Below are 16759 nucleotides of genomic sequence, written 5' to 3'. Positions count from 1 at the left end.
AACTGTTCCTGGAGTACACCACAGCAGGACAGACACTTTCTCTTGAACTGGTTGAAAGATTTTCTTCTGTACACCTCACCTCATGTAACCTGGTTTCAAACAAACACAATGTCCCCTGCCAACAAGAACTGGCCCCATCCATTGAAGAAGATGTCATCCGTTAATGTGTCTTAAACAGAACACTCTAATGGCCTCATTTGATCAGTAAGCTCATGCTTATTCCTCAGTCCTGACGTCTGTCGACAGGAACAGCCAAGCTGACCACTCTGTGCCGCTGCCTCCTGACATTTGGCCAGTTTTCTGCCATCCGATGCCAGCTACGGCAGTGTTAGCCGCTTGATGCTGGAGGTGTTTGCTTGTTTAAACTAAACAGTTGAGGATTTAATGGTTGGCTGTGGCAGTTTGGAAGTCTTGGACAGCTCTTTACAGAATCAGGCAGCCAAGGTAATGGAATGTTTAGACAACTGAGAGGTCTGGTGCTTTACTGCTTCAGAGTTATAAGAAAGGTGACGATTAGATTGTACAATTACACACAATTTACACTTAGTAGCTGTTCCAGGGTTGATTTTGATTGTTATTGGTAAACCAAATGACATTTACTTTTGGAAACTGGGTCAAACTAGACTGGCGATTTTAGTGATATATATGTGTGCATCAACATATGATTGTATATATTTGAAAATATCTGGCTGACAACATCATGTATCTCAAACTTGATGCTTTAACTGATAAGTCTACTACATTTTCTACACAGTATGCACACATTTATCTACAGACAGGTGACAAAATAAAGGAGAAACCTACATAAAGTGTCTCAGTAAGGTGATGGGCCACCACATGCTGCTAGAACAGGCTCAGTGTACCTTGGCATTGATTCTACAAATCTCTGGAACTATACTGGAGGTACGTCTCCACAGATCAATCTATATCTATTGATATCTATTTATCATATCAAATGAATCAATTTTATTTTAATATGAATTGTTATTTTCATTTTTGTTGTGTCCTATGAAAATGGTGAGCAAGAAAACAAAAAATACGTATTTTCTGAGTCAGTACTTTTAGATCTCTATGCTAAAAATCTTGGAAGACAACAGCATCTGCCTCTAATGGGACATAAAACATACCTGTCAGCAGTGCTTTATCAACAGTAACAATGACACCAACATGTCAATCACATTCATTTACTGTCCCTGTTATATGGAGGCTGATCTCGGAGGATAAGGAGCTCTCAAATCTCATCCCATGGGAGGCTGCAGTTGGGGGAAGCTTATGAATGCAAAAGCCTGAAGTACACAGACCTAGCAGCTGAGGCAGAACAACATGGCTGGTGTACCCAGGTGCTCCCTGTAGAGGTTGTGTAGAGGATTTGTAGCCATCATCAACCAGGCTTCTGAAGAGAGTGGAGGTTCGAGGACAGGCCTTCTGACAAGCCATCAAGTTGCTATCAGAGGCTATGGAGCGAAGCAGCAACTGGCTTTGGAAGAAGAGGAAGGACTCCACCTGGTCTGCAAGATGTCCAACATGAGGGGTAGAAGCGAAGGGGGGCACACCTGGGACATCAGGTGTCATTGCTGAGCCCTTTCAGCGAAACACCAATGAAGGAGGGTGCCCACCTGATGACCCCAAAGAAATGATTCCCCCTCTCCCACTCAAGACACTAGACACCAGACAAGTGCTGATTATTCTTAGAGACTGTAACAACAAGTCCTATAAGCTCAACTGCTTTTCCAATTTGCAGAGGCTGTTGTTCTTCTTCTGTGAGTAAGCCGCTAACTGCTAACAGCTACTTTTTAAATCTTCCGCGGTGGGTAGCACACATAAAACGTCATCAAAACGTCACACCCGTGCCAGCCATGATTCCGTCTTGTAGGCTGTCCTGTTTGTTTTTACACTGCATTTTTAATTAAATAGATAACAGTGTTATATAATGATATAACCAGTCATATTTATTGTCTCATCTGATAATATTTTACTTCCTTTGTACTACAGGTTTCTGTATAGATGGTGCATCATAGGGGGATTTGGACTTGTGACGTCTGTGTGTCTAAAATCCTGGTCCTAGTAGGCCTGATTACTGCAGTTGGCATTTCACTGATGAGACCCCTCTGGACATGTCCTGGGTTAAAAGTAAAACAAACACTAGAACTCAGTAAGGAAGACTGCTGTGTGTATCTGACTGCTCAAAGCCGAATTGTTCAAGAATTTCACTGCTTTCCTTCTTTAGTATTTCTGGTTCTCAGGTTATCGTCTGTTCCTGGAAGACTGAAGGAGATATATTTAGATGCTGCTCAGTACGCGCTACTATTTCTCCGTCAACACGCCAGCAGCTGGATCATAATATTGGTCCTCCGGGGCACTGAGCTAAGAGAACTTAAAAAGCTGTGTTTATTTAACACAGGATGTCCTTTGTGTAAACCCCAGTGAAACACATGTAACAACACAGAAGCTTAGTAACTTCTATTTAACCTCTGCCTAAAAATAATGTCTGAAAAAGGAGAATGAAGGTCAAAGCAGCGCAGAGAAACACAAATACTGGAGGTGGAGTGACTTGGAAAGAACAATGAGATGGTGTAACAGCCTCTGAAACAGACTCACATCAATATAAGCCAAATTCACACAGCAATTAGCCAGGTGAAAATGTAAGCAGTATTTAAAACTTCTCTATCCAACTCTTTTTTTGGCACAAATTTTGACTCCTGTCACTTGAGAGTACAGCTGAGGTCAACACCACCAACGTCTCAAAGTCTCTCCCGATCCCCATTTGCAGGACTCAACACTTCAAGAAGACACACTGACACACAAAGCATCAGGATGGCAGGCTTTTACCTGACACAAGTATAAACAGTTTTCCTTTTGGATGACACATAGTGGGACCTAGTTTGTTTCAAACAAGCCCGTAACACCAGGCAGTCCAAATAAACATTTGGCACTTATTTTATCTCCATTAACCAACACTAAAGCTTTGCATCTATGCTGCTACACACAGCTTACACACTGATTTGAGCAATTTAAGTCCAGCCTAGTCAGACAAGCATGGTGATGCAGTCTCTTGGATAAGAGGTGAAACATCTTCTAAGACAAAACTAAGTCCAGTTGCGTTCGATTCAACCTCTCCAGGTAACGAGTATCATTAATACACGACGTGCCCCAGGCACAACATTTAGCTCCAAATCCACAAAACCAGCCTGGAAATGAAGGAAATCTGAAATGACTGCATTAGAGTCAATGGTGCACAGCTGTGTTGTTGTCGGACCCTGGTCTGAGCTGGCCTGAAGCTACTTTATGATTGGCCAGGGCAGGACTTAGTGTTGGGTCAGTTCCAGGCCTGCAAATGGATACGCCAAGAATTTGTTCACTGACATCCCAAATCATCATAAGTTTGGGACTTGATACTGCAGATAATCTTGTTTGTGTATTACAGTTATTCCCTTGTCATAAATACCACTGTTTATTACGTAACTTGAGGGCAGCATTAATTTTGTTGGTCCAGTTGAACGTCAACAGGAGAAGGTAGAAATCTAACCAGACTATAAAGAAAATGCAGAAGTGCTTATTGCATCTGCCTTCATCCATTTGTAACCCTCTCTCCTCATATTTGCTCTCTTCCATTATCCTCTGTGATTTTCTGCACCAGAGGAATGCTGGCACGGCTGAACCTGCAATCTGCATCAAATCGAGGAAAAGCCAAAAAACCGTGGCATTTCCGTTATTCACATCAGCAAATTACATGAAAACAGTTTGACTTATTATTATTTCTCACACAGTAACTCCACTGTTACTTCTTAATAATAATCCTGTTATATGTAATCTGCCACCTGCTGACCCCTGAAGGCCACACAGTCATGCCTTCGGTAGTAGGGGGAGCAGAGCCAGACGGAGCGCTGCCAGGTCCCAATGTTCTGTGTTTTGATTAGCAGGGTTAGCTTCAGCTAAGTCCCTGTGTGTAAGAGGCTGGAGGCAGGATTTAAAGACCTGCACAGACAGCCTGGGAATGTGTGTGTGTGTGTGTGTGTGTGTTTTGGCTTGTATCTTGCAGTGCTGTGATAATCACCTGAGAATAGAGAACATCTCTTTATGAGAGGTTGGGGTCACATTGGCAGATGAGGCTTACAGTGAGAGAGAGGAGGAAGACGAGGAGGGAGGTAAAGAAAGCAGAGAAAAGAGATGAAATGTAAAGATAGAGGCAAACTAAAAACAGTTGAAGGGACTAGAGGCCTGTATACCTGTCCTATTACCAACACTATGAGCTCATTTAATGGAGACCAACACTTTATTTTGATGCATAAAGGTTGGGACAGGGGCAACCAAAAGACTTGGAAAGCTTGGGAATTCTGGAATGAAGTTAACTGGTAACAGATTAAAGTATCAGAAGAAAAAGAAGAAGAGGATATACTTTATTAATCCCTGAAGGCAAATTCAAGTAGTTTCACTCTGTTGTCATATAAACACAGGCCCAAAATACTCTCTTGCACAAACAGAATCTCTACATGCATTAAATGCAGACATGTCAGCGCAGTGCGGGGTTTGGTGCCTTGCTCGGGGGCACCTCAGCAGTGCCCTGGAGGTGAACTGGAGACTCTCCAGCTACCAGTCCACACTCCATATTTGGTCTGGACGTGAACTTGAGCTGGCGACCCTCTGGTTCCCAAACCAAGTCCCTGTGGACTGAGCTACAGCTGCCCCAATAACTACACCCATGACTGAGTATGAAAGGGGCATCTGCAAAAAGGCTCAGTTGATCCCAAACAAGGATGGTCATTTTGTGAAAAACTGTGGGCAAACACCAACAGTTTAAGAAAGTATCTCAATGAATTTAGGTATTTCACCATCTAAGACAATCCATACGATCATCAACAGATTCAGAGATTCTGTTGTAAACTCTGCACATCAGGGGCAAGACTGAAAACCAATACTGAATGCCGTTTGACCCCTCAGGCAGCACTGCATTAAAATCTGACATGATTGTATGAAGGATAGTACGACAGGGCTCGGGAAGACTTTGGAAATCCATTGTCGGTAAACACGGTTTGTCACTGCATCTACAAATGCAAATTAAGACTCTGCCATGCAAAGTGAAAGCCATATATAGACAACATCCAGAACTTCTTGGCCTAAACTCATTTGAGATGGACTGACACAAAGTGCGCTGTGGTCTGATGAGTCTACATTTCAAATTGTTTTTAGAAATCATGGACGTCGTGTCGTCTGGGCTAAAGAGGAAAAGGACCACCCAGATTGTAAAGGCCCATTTATCCTCCCTTTACGTACGAAAATGCATACGTCTGTTTCAAAAGATGTTACCGTCACTGCCCACATACTTCCATGCGTCCTTTACGTTGGCATTGATCGATGACATTGTTATTTCTTCTTCGTGTCCCACTAGAGCTACCTATCGGGTAGTGACAGCAACACTGCCCCCACGGTTTCCGGTGGTACGTCTCCATTTGGCCCGTATCTGTAAGCTTTATGGAAACGTGCAGAAATACGGATGAAATGAACGCGGAGGATGGACAGAAGGCTCTGTCCGTATCCGGATCTGTATTTAATGTTGAGCATAAATGGGCCTTTACTAGTGCAAAGTTCTAAAGCCAACATCTGCAATGGTATGTGATAGTATGGGGATGTGTTAATACCCATGGCATCATGGGTACCTTGCCTATCTGTGAAGGCACCATGAGTGGATGACAGCAACAAAAGGAAATTACAGCAATAAGTTATTGCTTCACTGCTGAATATAAATAGAGCATGAGGATGCCTTTGTGTTTATATACAGCAAAGAACTGTTACAAATTTGGTAATAATGAGTCATCATACTTTTGTCAGCCCTCTATACATGAGAATATGTTCTATATATTAAGACCTAACCTGCAGCCAATGGTGGAAGTATTCAGATCTTTTACTTTAGTGAGAGTAGCACCACTACAGTGTAAAAATACTAAGTAAAAGTTGTGCATTCAAACTCTTACCCAAGTAGGAAAGTATTAGCATTGGATATACTTCAAGTAACAAAGTACTCAGGATGTAAAATGACCCAGTTTAGAATATTAAGTATTACATTACTGGATTACAATTTTTTACATCCATCCATTTTCAACTGCTTATCCGAAGCCATGTCGAGGGGGCAGCAGGCTTGGCAAGTATTCCAGACATCCCTCTCCCCAGCAACGCTTTCCAGCTCCTCCTGGGGGACCCCAAGGCGTCACCAGACCAGATGAGATATGTAATCCCTCCAGCGTGTTCTGGGTCTGCCCCGGGGCCTCCTACCAGTGGGACGTGCCTGGAACACCTCCAGCAGGAGGCGCCCAGGAGGCATCCTGATCAGATGCCTGAATCACCTCAACTGACCCCTTTCAACATAAAGGAGCAGTGGCTCTACTCCGAGCTCCCTCTGGATGTCCAAGCTCCTTGCCCTATCTCTAAGGCTGAGCCCAGCCACCCAACAGAGGAAACTCATTTTGGCCGCTTGTATCTGCGACCTCATTCTTTCTGTCATTACGCAGAACTCATGACCATAGGTGAGGGTTGGGACGTGGGTGGACCAGTAAATCGAAAGCCTAACTTGACTATAATTATTGATGCATTAATGTGTACATCACTTTAGTAGAACTACAAGGTAGCAGAAAATGGAAGTGCCTCAAAATTGTACTCAGGTGCAGTTGTTTAGTAAATATATTTAGCCACATGGCACCGCTGCCTACAGCCCAAAGGCACGAGTATGAATACAGCTTCACCATCAGCAACACATGACACAGAGCTGTATAACTTATGGAAATCTAGATTGTGCAAGATTATGTTTCAGTTTTGCATAAAAGTCTTTCAAAACAAGTAAAAATAGAAATACAGTTTAAAGTGTCATTACAAAACGTGACCCCTGAAAGGAAAACATAGGCATATCTAGTTAAACATACCATATGTCAGCTCAATAAAGGGGGGGGGGGGGGGTTTCCTTATCTGCTGTGAGTGTCCAAGGACAGAAGGATGTCGTATGTTGTAAAGCCCTCTGGGATAAATTGTGATTTGTGATATTCGACTTTATAAATAGAATTCCATTGAATTGAATTGAATTGAATTAAAACGGCAATACAGGACCTGAATATTAATGCAGAATACCCCCTGATGTTTTTATCTCTTGTATGTGAAGTATCAGTGGAACTTGTACTTTGGTTCCAAAACAAATTTGAGATTAATCAGATAACCACAAAACCAAGTGACACAGTGACCCTGAGGCCTTCAGGGACCCTTGTAGATAAGAATGTAGTTTTTGTTTCAACACTGCTGGGCACACATATAAAACGGGTGATGTGGGGGTATTATGCTATGCACCAGTTTGTGCTTTTTCGCCATTAATCTATGGTTTAAAATGTCTTCAAAACAAAAGTCCTCTGCTACTTTCATGTTTTTACTGGGAGAACAAATGCATTTATTAAAAATTGAGGGGGTCCTCTGTTTTGCCCCCCATAACCTACACCTAAGCTTGTAGGTCTTGGCCTAAAAAGCATTTACCTCCTTTACTTGGTAAGTAATCCAACCATGCTGGAAAAACTAGAGCAAAACTGAGAATGTCCAGAGAGATTATAACTAATCAAAACTCACTGGGTAATCAGACTCTAGTAATAAATGGGCTATTTCAAGATAGTTAAAATATGCATTAATGGGATTTAAAAAAAAGGAACTATGAAAATCCATTTTGATCAACGGAAATGTCATGAATGAAATATTACTTCAACGCTGGTTATTTCCAGTAATCAGAGTGCGTAAGAACACTTCACTGCGGAGGTTTGTTTTTGCACTTCAGGGTGACAAAACATGACTGTCGAGGGAGTTTGTAATTAGTCATTAAATCAGTTTATGTCGTAACAATGCAGGAAAGACGCAGGGACAATGAAACACAAAGCTTGACTCACTGAACGCTGCATGAGTCAGCCTGTAGGCCCATATAAACAGTATTTCAAGTATGTAAGAGCATTAGTGGTAAAAGCCACTGGACGTCAGTGGTGGTGATACGGTTCGAAAGACATTGTGTTTGATGGTAATATTTACTGCAGCAAACACAAAGTCTGAGGGTGTCGGGTCATGCAGGGACTTCATGAAGAAACAGATTATCAAAGGAGACAAACTGTGGCCAGAAATGGTTTTATGTTCAACCACACATGACCGTGTTTGTGTGATGAACTTACCTCGCTCCCTCTTTTCCTTTGAAAAGGAGTCAAACTTCCTGCGTAGAGATTTTCTCCGTTTGCGTATTTCTGTGAGAGAGAAAAAAAAAAGAAAAAGTCACCGTGAATAAAATAAGTGGTGCTCAAGAATGTCGAACAATGAAGACTGTGTGCTGTTTGTCCTGTGGTGTCTTTCATTTATTTTTGTTATGAAAGTGTGTGTGTATGAGAGTGTATTTCAGTGCCACTTATTGAGATGAAGGACCGCTAAACAAACATTTATCTATACATAAACTAAACCACATTCTGCTTTTATTGATCCTAAATCAACTTCTTTTTTTTTCAAATTCAAACACCACCCTCATTATGACCTTCTCCCCTTTCGCTTTATCTTTCTGTCCTGTGTGCTTGTACCTCTCCCTCAGCTCTTAGAACAGAGTGAACCATTTCAATAAACCAGACCTTGTTGTTTGTTTGAATAGCCCCTTTTGCCTGAGGGCTGCACGGCCCCAGACATGAAAGACAAGGGAAATGGTGTGAGTGTACGTGTGTTTTCTCTGTGTGAAAAAAATCTAAAGGGAGAGGTAATTACGTGGTAGTTAGTCAGGTCAAAACTATATTTAATGGCATGGTAATAAAGGGAAAATCCACCTTCTAAACATTTAAATATCTAATTGAAATCTCCCTTTTGCAGTCAAAATTATGTCAAAATGATTTTTAAATACAGGGATAGCACTATTGCTTCACAGCAAGAGGGTTCTGGGCCCTTCTGTGTCTAGTCTGCATGTTTTCCACGTGTCAGCGTGGGTTCTCTTTGGGTACTCTGGCTTCCTCCCACAATCTAAAGACATGTACGTTAGGTTAATTGGCAACTCTCAATTGCCTGTAGGTGTGAATGTGAGCTTAGTTGGTTGTCCGTCTAGTGTAGAAATGTAGAGAGAAAAGTAAAGTCAAGTTGCAGTTACAGTTTACATCTATGTCTGTACAGACTCATATGTAGCCATGACAGTTGACAATGCTTCAAATATCGATGTTGCTGCAAAGAAGCTACAAATTCTAAAACATGGGGGCATCAGTGGCTTAGTGGTAGAGCAGGCGCCCCATGTACAAGGCTGTTGCCGCAGCGGCCCGGGTTCGAATCCAGCCCGTGGCCCTTTGCTGCATGTCATCCCCCCTCTCTCTCTCTTTCCCCTTCACGCTTACCTGTCCTGTCCAATAAAGGCAAAATGCGCTAAAAATATCTTTAAAAAAAAAAAAAAAAATCAGCACGATTTTAAGGTGACCTTGAACTCTGACCACAAAGTTCTGCTTAGATCATCCTTAAGTTCAAGTGGACGTTTGTGCCAAAGCTGAGGAAATTTATTAATGAAAATGGGATGAATGCACCCAGAGACAAAATATATATTATAATACCTCCAGCCACGGTTATAACCAAGGTGGAGACATGAAATATCAGAAAGACCACTCACTTAATGTTCTTGGGCTTTCAATCACATCTTACAGTGTTCCTCTGTGGAGAGAGTTTACTTAGTTGTCACGGATATTCATTCTCATCAGGTGACTTAAGTATGGACAACCGAGTTATCTCTGTGACAACTAAGCAAAGGTCATCTGCTCAGGCAGACCATGAAATGTGGTTTAAAGCTCTGGAAAAGCTTCTCAGTTGACTTCACTTACATTCTTTTTTTTAATTGGGCAAAATACTGTTATAAAGAAGAAAATAAAAAGTCTTTGGTGATTCTTCAGCAACAAAGTGAGGCAGCCGAGGGGACGAAGTATTATGAACACTTAAGTCCAACACATTCTCATTCTGACCTCGTCACATATCGATGTACGGTTACGGACTTGCCATGTCAACATATGACGAGCAAGGTACCCTGGGTGCATTGGCTGTTGACGTTCTGGGACACTGTGCCAACTTTAGCCTGTTACATCTATTGCGTGTTTTCAAAATAAACTTCAGTTTTCACAGGAAATGTACAGTTTGCATAGTCTCTTTCAAAATAAATGCACTACGTCGGTACAACTTCCTTCAACAACAAACACACTTGGTTGGGTTTAGAATAAAAATGAACAGCGCTTGGCTTTACATCCATACAGAAAGGAAACAGCGGCCTCCTGGGTGAAAGTTGATGGTTGCTGGGCTCACCCCACTCAGACTTTTGCTCCCTTAACTGTTGGCCTACCATGTTTCTCCTTGACGGCACCGGGCGCTGTTACACAATATCAGCAACTGGCCGTGTATCATGCCGACATGCAAGGACGGCCTTTTTTGTTGGTGTCTGATGCTGGAAGTCACAGCTCAAGCACTGGTATTGGACGACTTTGGAGTGAGACTTGGTTGGAAGGTGTGCTTGGAGGCGGGTAGTACAGGACTTTAGTTGTTAGTCACGTGAGTTGACTAACGTGACTTCTATAAACCATGATCTTTTTGTAGCCAAGTAGTTTTGTTACCTAACCCTTACCACTGAGCCCCTGTGCAAAGATACAAGGCAAATGCTGTGCCCAGCATGTTGCAGTGTTTGCAGTCTGTGGCCTGTGGTTGTTAGTCAGTGTCAGTCAGTGATAAAATCTGGTGACTCACTGCTCTATGCATCTAAGTTCTAAATCAGATTACTTGACTGGTGACATGCAAAGTGTCGACAAAGAATTTCCCTGCTAGAGATTCTACTTACTGTCAGAAAACCATCATTGCTGACATTTTTACATTCATAATCCTTTTCGTTTGGTGTTTTTTTTTTTAATTCCTGTGGACTACCAGCCAAACACTGGCAGTAGTTGGAGCAACAGTTGGGTTTAACAGAAGAAAATACTGAAACATCAGCTATAAATCCACGTTGTGGCTACGGTTGTGTATATGAGAGGGCATATGTTGCAGCAGCAGTTCTCTGTGTGTCTGTTTTTATGGTCTGTTTTACAAGTTCTACATCCTCCTCCTCTGACCGGGTTTATGTGGAACAAGCCATTGTTTGGGTTACTAAAGCTGGTGTTTAGAAACTACTAATTCAACATCAGGTCTTTTCCCTATTAAGGAACGATCGGAGTTCCCTGCATCGCAGATAGTGTTGTCCAGAATATTTGGGACACTAAAGATGGAAATTCTTTGCTCATTTCCCCCTTAATCAAAGAGACAAACCAGCAAATTAAAACAGCAGGGGAAAGAAAGAGTATTTCTGTCCACAACAATGTGTGTGTGTGTGTGTGTGTGTGTGTGTGTGCATGTCGGGATAAAAGGGTCAAATTCCCATGACTGCAGGAAATTAAAGTTTATTTCCAAAGCGCTCTGCCCCTCCCATCACACACACGCCACCTCCAGCTACAGCTAATCCCTTAGTGTGTGTGTGCACATGTATGCACTCACAGCGTATGATTACATAATGCGCATTCACAGAGAGTGAAGATGACAGAGCAAGACAAACGAGGAGGGAAAACACACCAGGCTTCCAAGTATACTGTCATAGAGTCAGATATTTTCCTGCAGCTTGTGTTATGATTTGATGTTGGCTGAAAGCTCTGCATCACTTCAATCGCATACGAGGTCACAAATTGACTGATTTCCTACTTCTCTTTAAGCACAGATACAGTAAGTATAGCGTTGTAACCTATGAGGAATCAGAGATGAATGAATTGAGTAAGGTTGTATCGGTGGTAAAGGACTGACTGTTAGGACGTAAAGAAAGTCACACTCATAAAAAACGTAACTATCCATCACGGTTCACAACGTAAAAGCAGCCAGAGGTGACAACTAAGTACATTTACACAAGAGGAGAAAGAAAGAAGAGGATATACTTTATTAATCCCCGAGGGGAAATTCTTTTTAACTTTGTTGTCATATACACACAGGTCAGAAATACACACATGCACAAACAGGACCTAAATGGAGAGATGTCAGAGCAATGGGCAGGTGCCCTGAGCAGCTGGGGGTTCAGTGCCTTGCTGTGGCTACCAGCTACCAGTCCATGCTCCATGTATGGTTCGGACGGGGACTTGAATCAGCAACCCTCTGGTTCCCAAAAAGTCCCTGTGGACTGAGCTACTGCCACCCCGTATATGTACTTAAGTACAAATTTGAGGTACTCTTAGGTCCCGTTTATACGACAACGATTTCAACCAAAAACGGTAAACTTTAGTTGCGTTTTGGCCGATCGTTTACATGACGGCGGTGTTTTGGGTGCCTGAAAACGCAGTGTTTTTGAAATGGGTTCCAGAGTGCAATTTTTTGGAAATGGCACCGTCTCCGTTATCACATCAACTTGCAATATGCAGTTCCTCTGAAAACGGAGACACACACATGCGCATTACGGTTCCAGTCACTAGGCATGCGCGAGAAAGTCGACCATCACAACAACAATGGCGGACTCCCGAGCTCTGTTTGTACTGCTCACCCTGTTGAATTTATCATTGCTTCCCCATCATAGTGTAGATTTACTGTAGCAACTCGTTGTCCGTCCAGACAAACGTTCATGCAGTTGCCATTTTGTTTGTTTATGCATCACTGCTCTGTAGAAGGAAGCGTAAGCGTCACACCGCTAACTACTGGCCTGGCATGTATACTGCAGCGTTTTTGGTCATTTTTGCGGATCCATGTGCACGGTGATTGTTATCAAAACATTGTTGTCTAAACGCGGAACTTTTTCCAAAACCATGGCCTTACTTTAATTGAGTATTTCAAAATCACTTTCTACTTTTACTCCACTACACTTCAGAGGGAAATATTATACTTTTAACTCCACTACAATTATTTGAAAACTTAGAATTTATGATTTTTGCACATAGACCATATAGAAATAAAGAAGTGCAACTGAAACTATTAGTCTGTTAATTAGAAAATTAACTTGCAACTGTTTTACTCATCATTTAAGCTACTGGGTGCCTTAATTTCCTTCAGGATTAATAAAAGTATTGATCCAGCTATCTATCTAACTATCTACTACTCTTACATAAGTAAAGGATCTGAACACTTCCTCCAGCACACACAGATATAAGATATAAGTAAGTACAGCTGTTATGCAAGAGGTAAAGCTCATTAGCTCGTCACTGTTTCTTTAAATTCAGCTGCCAGGCTTTTAACCAAAATCAAGAGATGTATGTTTTAGAATAGATTTGAAGATTTTACTGGTTACTTTTGAGGCTCTTCATGGTCTCTCTCCCGGCTAAATGTCTGACCTCTTAGTGCCGTACACACCAGGACGTACTTCAAGGTGCTTTGGCAGAGCTCTGTTCCAGAGGCCTGGCTGAAAAGGAGGCTCTGGAACAGTCTGCCAGAGGAAATCATGTCGGCCGAGTCAATCTCTTTTAAGATCCTTTTTAAAACATATTTTTATCGGAAAGTCTTTTCTGACTTTAATTGAGTTTGAAGCTCATTTAGACTGTCTTTATTTCCTCAGTCTTTATACACTAAAGTGTTTTTATCAGTTATTACTGACATGTAAAGCACTTTGTAACTCTGTTTTGAAAAGTGCTTTATAAATAAAGATTATTATCATTAAATTACCAACTTTTAAAGTGTGTCCTGGTCAGAGGGACTGTATGAGGGTTTGAATGAGTTATGGAGGAGGTGTGAAGGGTCATATTGACTTCTGTATGACTGTTCCTAAAGTTATTTTACTTGGAACAAGTGGAGCTTTAGAGACGAGTGAGACAAAGTCAAAGACAAACAGAAGATCAGAGGAAGGAGAGATTTGGTTGGTTTGGAGTCCCTGCCGAGCAGCGATTCAGAGAACGGGCCGTGAGAAGGAACTCACGAGAACACCAAATAAGAGCAAATCTGTCCCGCAGCTACTGACACGTTTCACAAAGAATTCACTGAAGCGTGCCAATGAAACCAACAAACACACTCATGCACAAGGACATACAGAGGTGCACAGACACAAACCCACACACGCACACAACCAGCGGCAGGAGAGATGATCCTTTACTTAGGTGAAAGTACTAATACCACACTTTTACTAATCTCTCAAGACAGATTCTGCAATTTACATTGTAGAATCTGAACGATGCTGCACTTTCGCCAATCACAATTGAGGGGGCGGGGCCGAGACATGCAGGTGTCCCCAGGAAATGTGTACCTACAGAAACTGCAAGCTCTGCGTCCATAGCAACCGCTCCACCCAAAACGCTGTCTCGTCAACGTGAAAAAAACAATTTTTTCCAGTGGATGTCTTAGTTACAACATGATTGAGCTAACTGGAGTAGTTTCATGTCGTATCCGACAACAGGAGGCTTTTAACAGATGATGTCCTGATGTTAGCTTTGCTGCTGCTGTTAGCTGTCCCTGTCAGCTGCAGCCACTGATGCTTTCTAGACATCGTGATTTCCCAAAACTGAATAAATACCACACATAGCAACACAAAACTGCTTTGCTAGCTCAATCATGTTGTAACTAAGATATCCGCTGGAAAAAAATATTATTTTCACGGACCGTATATTGAGTTACTGAGTTACTACAGACACCACTAACAGGGCTAACAGCTAACGGTTAGCCCAGCTAATCTACGATAACCATGTTATTAATTACAAAATGTGCACACAGAAATAGTAATGTTTGTTTAGTCATTGTGTTTATAGACTTTACAAACACCAGATTAGTCTAAATGGTGATATAGTGACATGAAAAATGTGATATATATATATATATATATATATATATATATATATATATATATATATATATATATATATATATATATATATATATATATATATATATATATATATATATACATACACAGTACAGGCCAAAAGTTTGGACACACCTTCTCATTCAATGCGTTTTCTTTATTTTCATGACTATTTACATTGTAGATTCTCACTGAAGGCATCAAAACTATGAATGAACACATGTGGAGTTATGTACTTAACAAAAAAAGGTGAAATAACTGAAAACATGTTTTATATTCTAGTTTCTTCAAAATAGCCACCCTTTGCTCTGATTACTGCTTTGCACACTCTTGGCATTCTCTCCATGAGCTTCAAGAGGTAGTCACCTGAAATGGTTTCCACTTCACAGGTGTGCCTTATCAGGGTTAATTAGTGGAATTTCTTGCTTTATCAATGGGGTTGGGACCATCAGTTGTGTTGTGCAGAAGTCAGGTTAATACACAGCCGACAGCCCTATTGGACAACTGTTAAAATTCATATTATGGCAAGAACCAATCAGCTAACTAAAGAAAAACGAGTGGCCATCTTTACTTTAAGAAATGAAGGTCAGTCAGTCCGGAAAATTGCAAAAACTTTAAATGTGTCCCCAAGTGGAGTCGCAAAAACCATCAAGCGCTACAACGAAACTGGCACACATGAGGACCGACCCAGGAAAGGAAGACCAAGAGTCACCTCTGCTTCTGAGGATAAGTTCATCCGAGTCACCAGCCTCAGAAATCGCAAGTTAAGAGCAGCTCAGATCAGAGACCAGATGAATGCCACACAGAGTTCTAGCAGCAGACCCATCTCTAGAACAACTGTTAAGAGGAGACTGCGCGAATCAGGCCTTCATGGTCAAATAGCTGCTAGGAAACCACTGCTAAGGAGAGGCAACAAGCAGAAGAGATTTGTTTGGGCCAAGAAACACAAGGAATGGACATTAGACCAGTGGAAATCTGTGCTTTGGTCTGATGAGTCCAAATTTGAGATCTTTGGTTCCAACCGCCGTGTCTTTGTGAGACGCAGAAAAGGTGAACGGATGGATTCCACATGCCTGGTTCCCACTGTGAAGCATGGAGGAGGAGGTGTGATGGTGTGGGGGTGTTTTGCTGGTGACACTGTTGGGGATTTATTCAAAATTGAAGGCACACTGAACCAGCATGGCTACCACAGCATCCTGCAGCGACATGCCATCCCATCCGGTTTGCGTTTAGTTGGACCATCATTTATTTTTCAACAGGACAATGACCCCAAACACACCTCCAGGCTGTGTAAGGGCTATTTGACCAAGAAGGAGAGTGATGGAGTGCTGCGGCAGATGACCTGGCCTCCACAGTCACCGGACCTGAACCCAATCGAGATGGTTTGGGGTGAGCTGGACCGCAGAGTGAAGGCAAAGGGGCCAACAAGTGCTAAACACCTCTGGGAACTCCTTCAAGACTGTTGGAAAACCATTTCAGGTGACTACCTCTTGAAGCTCATGGAGAGAATGCCAAGAGTGTGCAAAGCAGTAATCAGAGCAAAGGGTGGCTATTTTGAAGAAACTAGAATATAAAACATGTTTTCAGTTATTTCACCTTTTTTTGTTAAGTACATAACTCCACATGTGTTCATTCATAGTTTTGATGCCTTCAGTGAGAATCTACAATGTAAATAGTCATGAAAATAAAGAAAACGCATTGAATGAGAAGGTGTGTCCAAACTTTTGGCCTGTACTGTATATATATATATATATATATATATATATATATATATATATATATATATATATATATATATATATATATATATATATATATATATATATATATATATATAAGAACTGTGAAAGTAGTGAGAGATGCTATCACAATTACCCAAAGCCCAAAGTGACAACTACAAAAAAAAATTTTGTCCAAACAATAGTACTCAACATCAGTGGCATATGGGAGTTATGGCAGTTGCATCTAAACTAGCAACTG

General features: G+C 41.6%; 1 protein-coding gene across 3 annotated transcripts in view; it reads right to left on the bottom strand.

The window, feature by feature from the left end:
- The window catches only part of arhgap36 (Rho GTPase activating protein 36), a 116172-nt gene that overhangs the window by 22505 nt on the left and 76908 nt on the right, over positions 1-16759 (bottom strand). For all 3 annotated transcript variants that reach the window (XM_033609772.2, XM_033609773.2, XM_033609774.2), the window contains exon 3: positions 8181-8249. In XM_033609772.2, the coding sequence (XP_033465663.1) occupies positions 8181-8249 (69 nt within the window). The remainder of the gene's footprint in view (positions 1-8180; positions 8250-16759) is intronic.

This window comes from Epinephelus lanceolatus, chromosome 22, assembly GCF_041903045.1.
Source record: "Epinephelus lanceolatus isolate andai-2023 chromosome 22, ASM4190304v1, whole genome shotgun sequence".
Lineage (NCBI taxonomy): Eukaryota > Metazoa > Chordata > Actinopteri > Perciformes > Serranidae > Epinephelus > Epinephelus lanceolatus.
The sequence above is the reverse complement of the archived record's forward strand: the minus strand, read 5'-3'. Positions and strand labels throughout refer to the sequence as shown.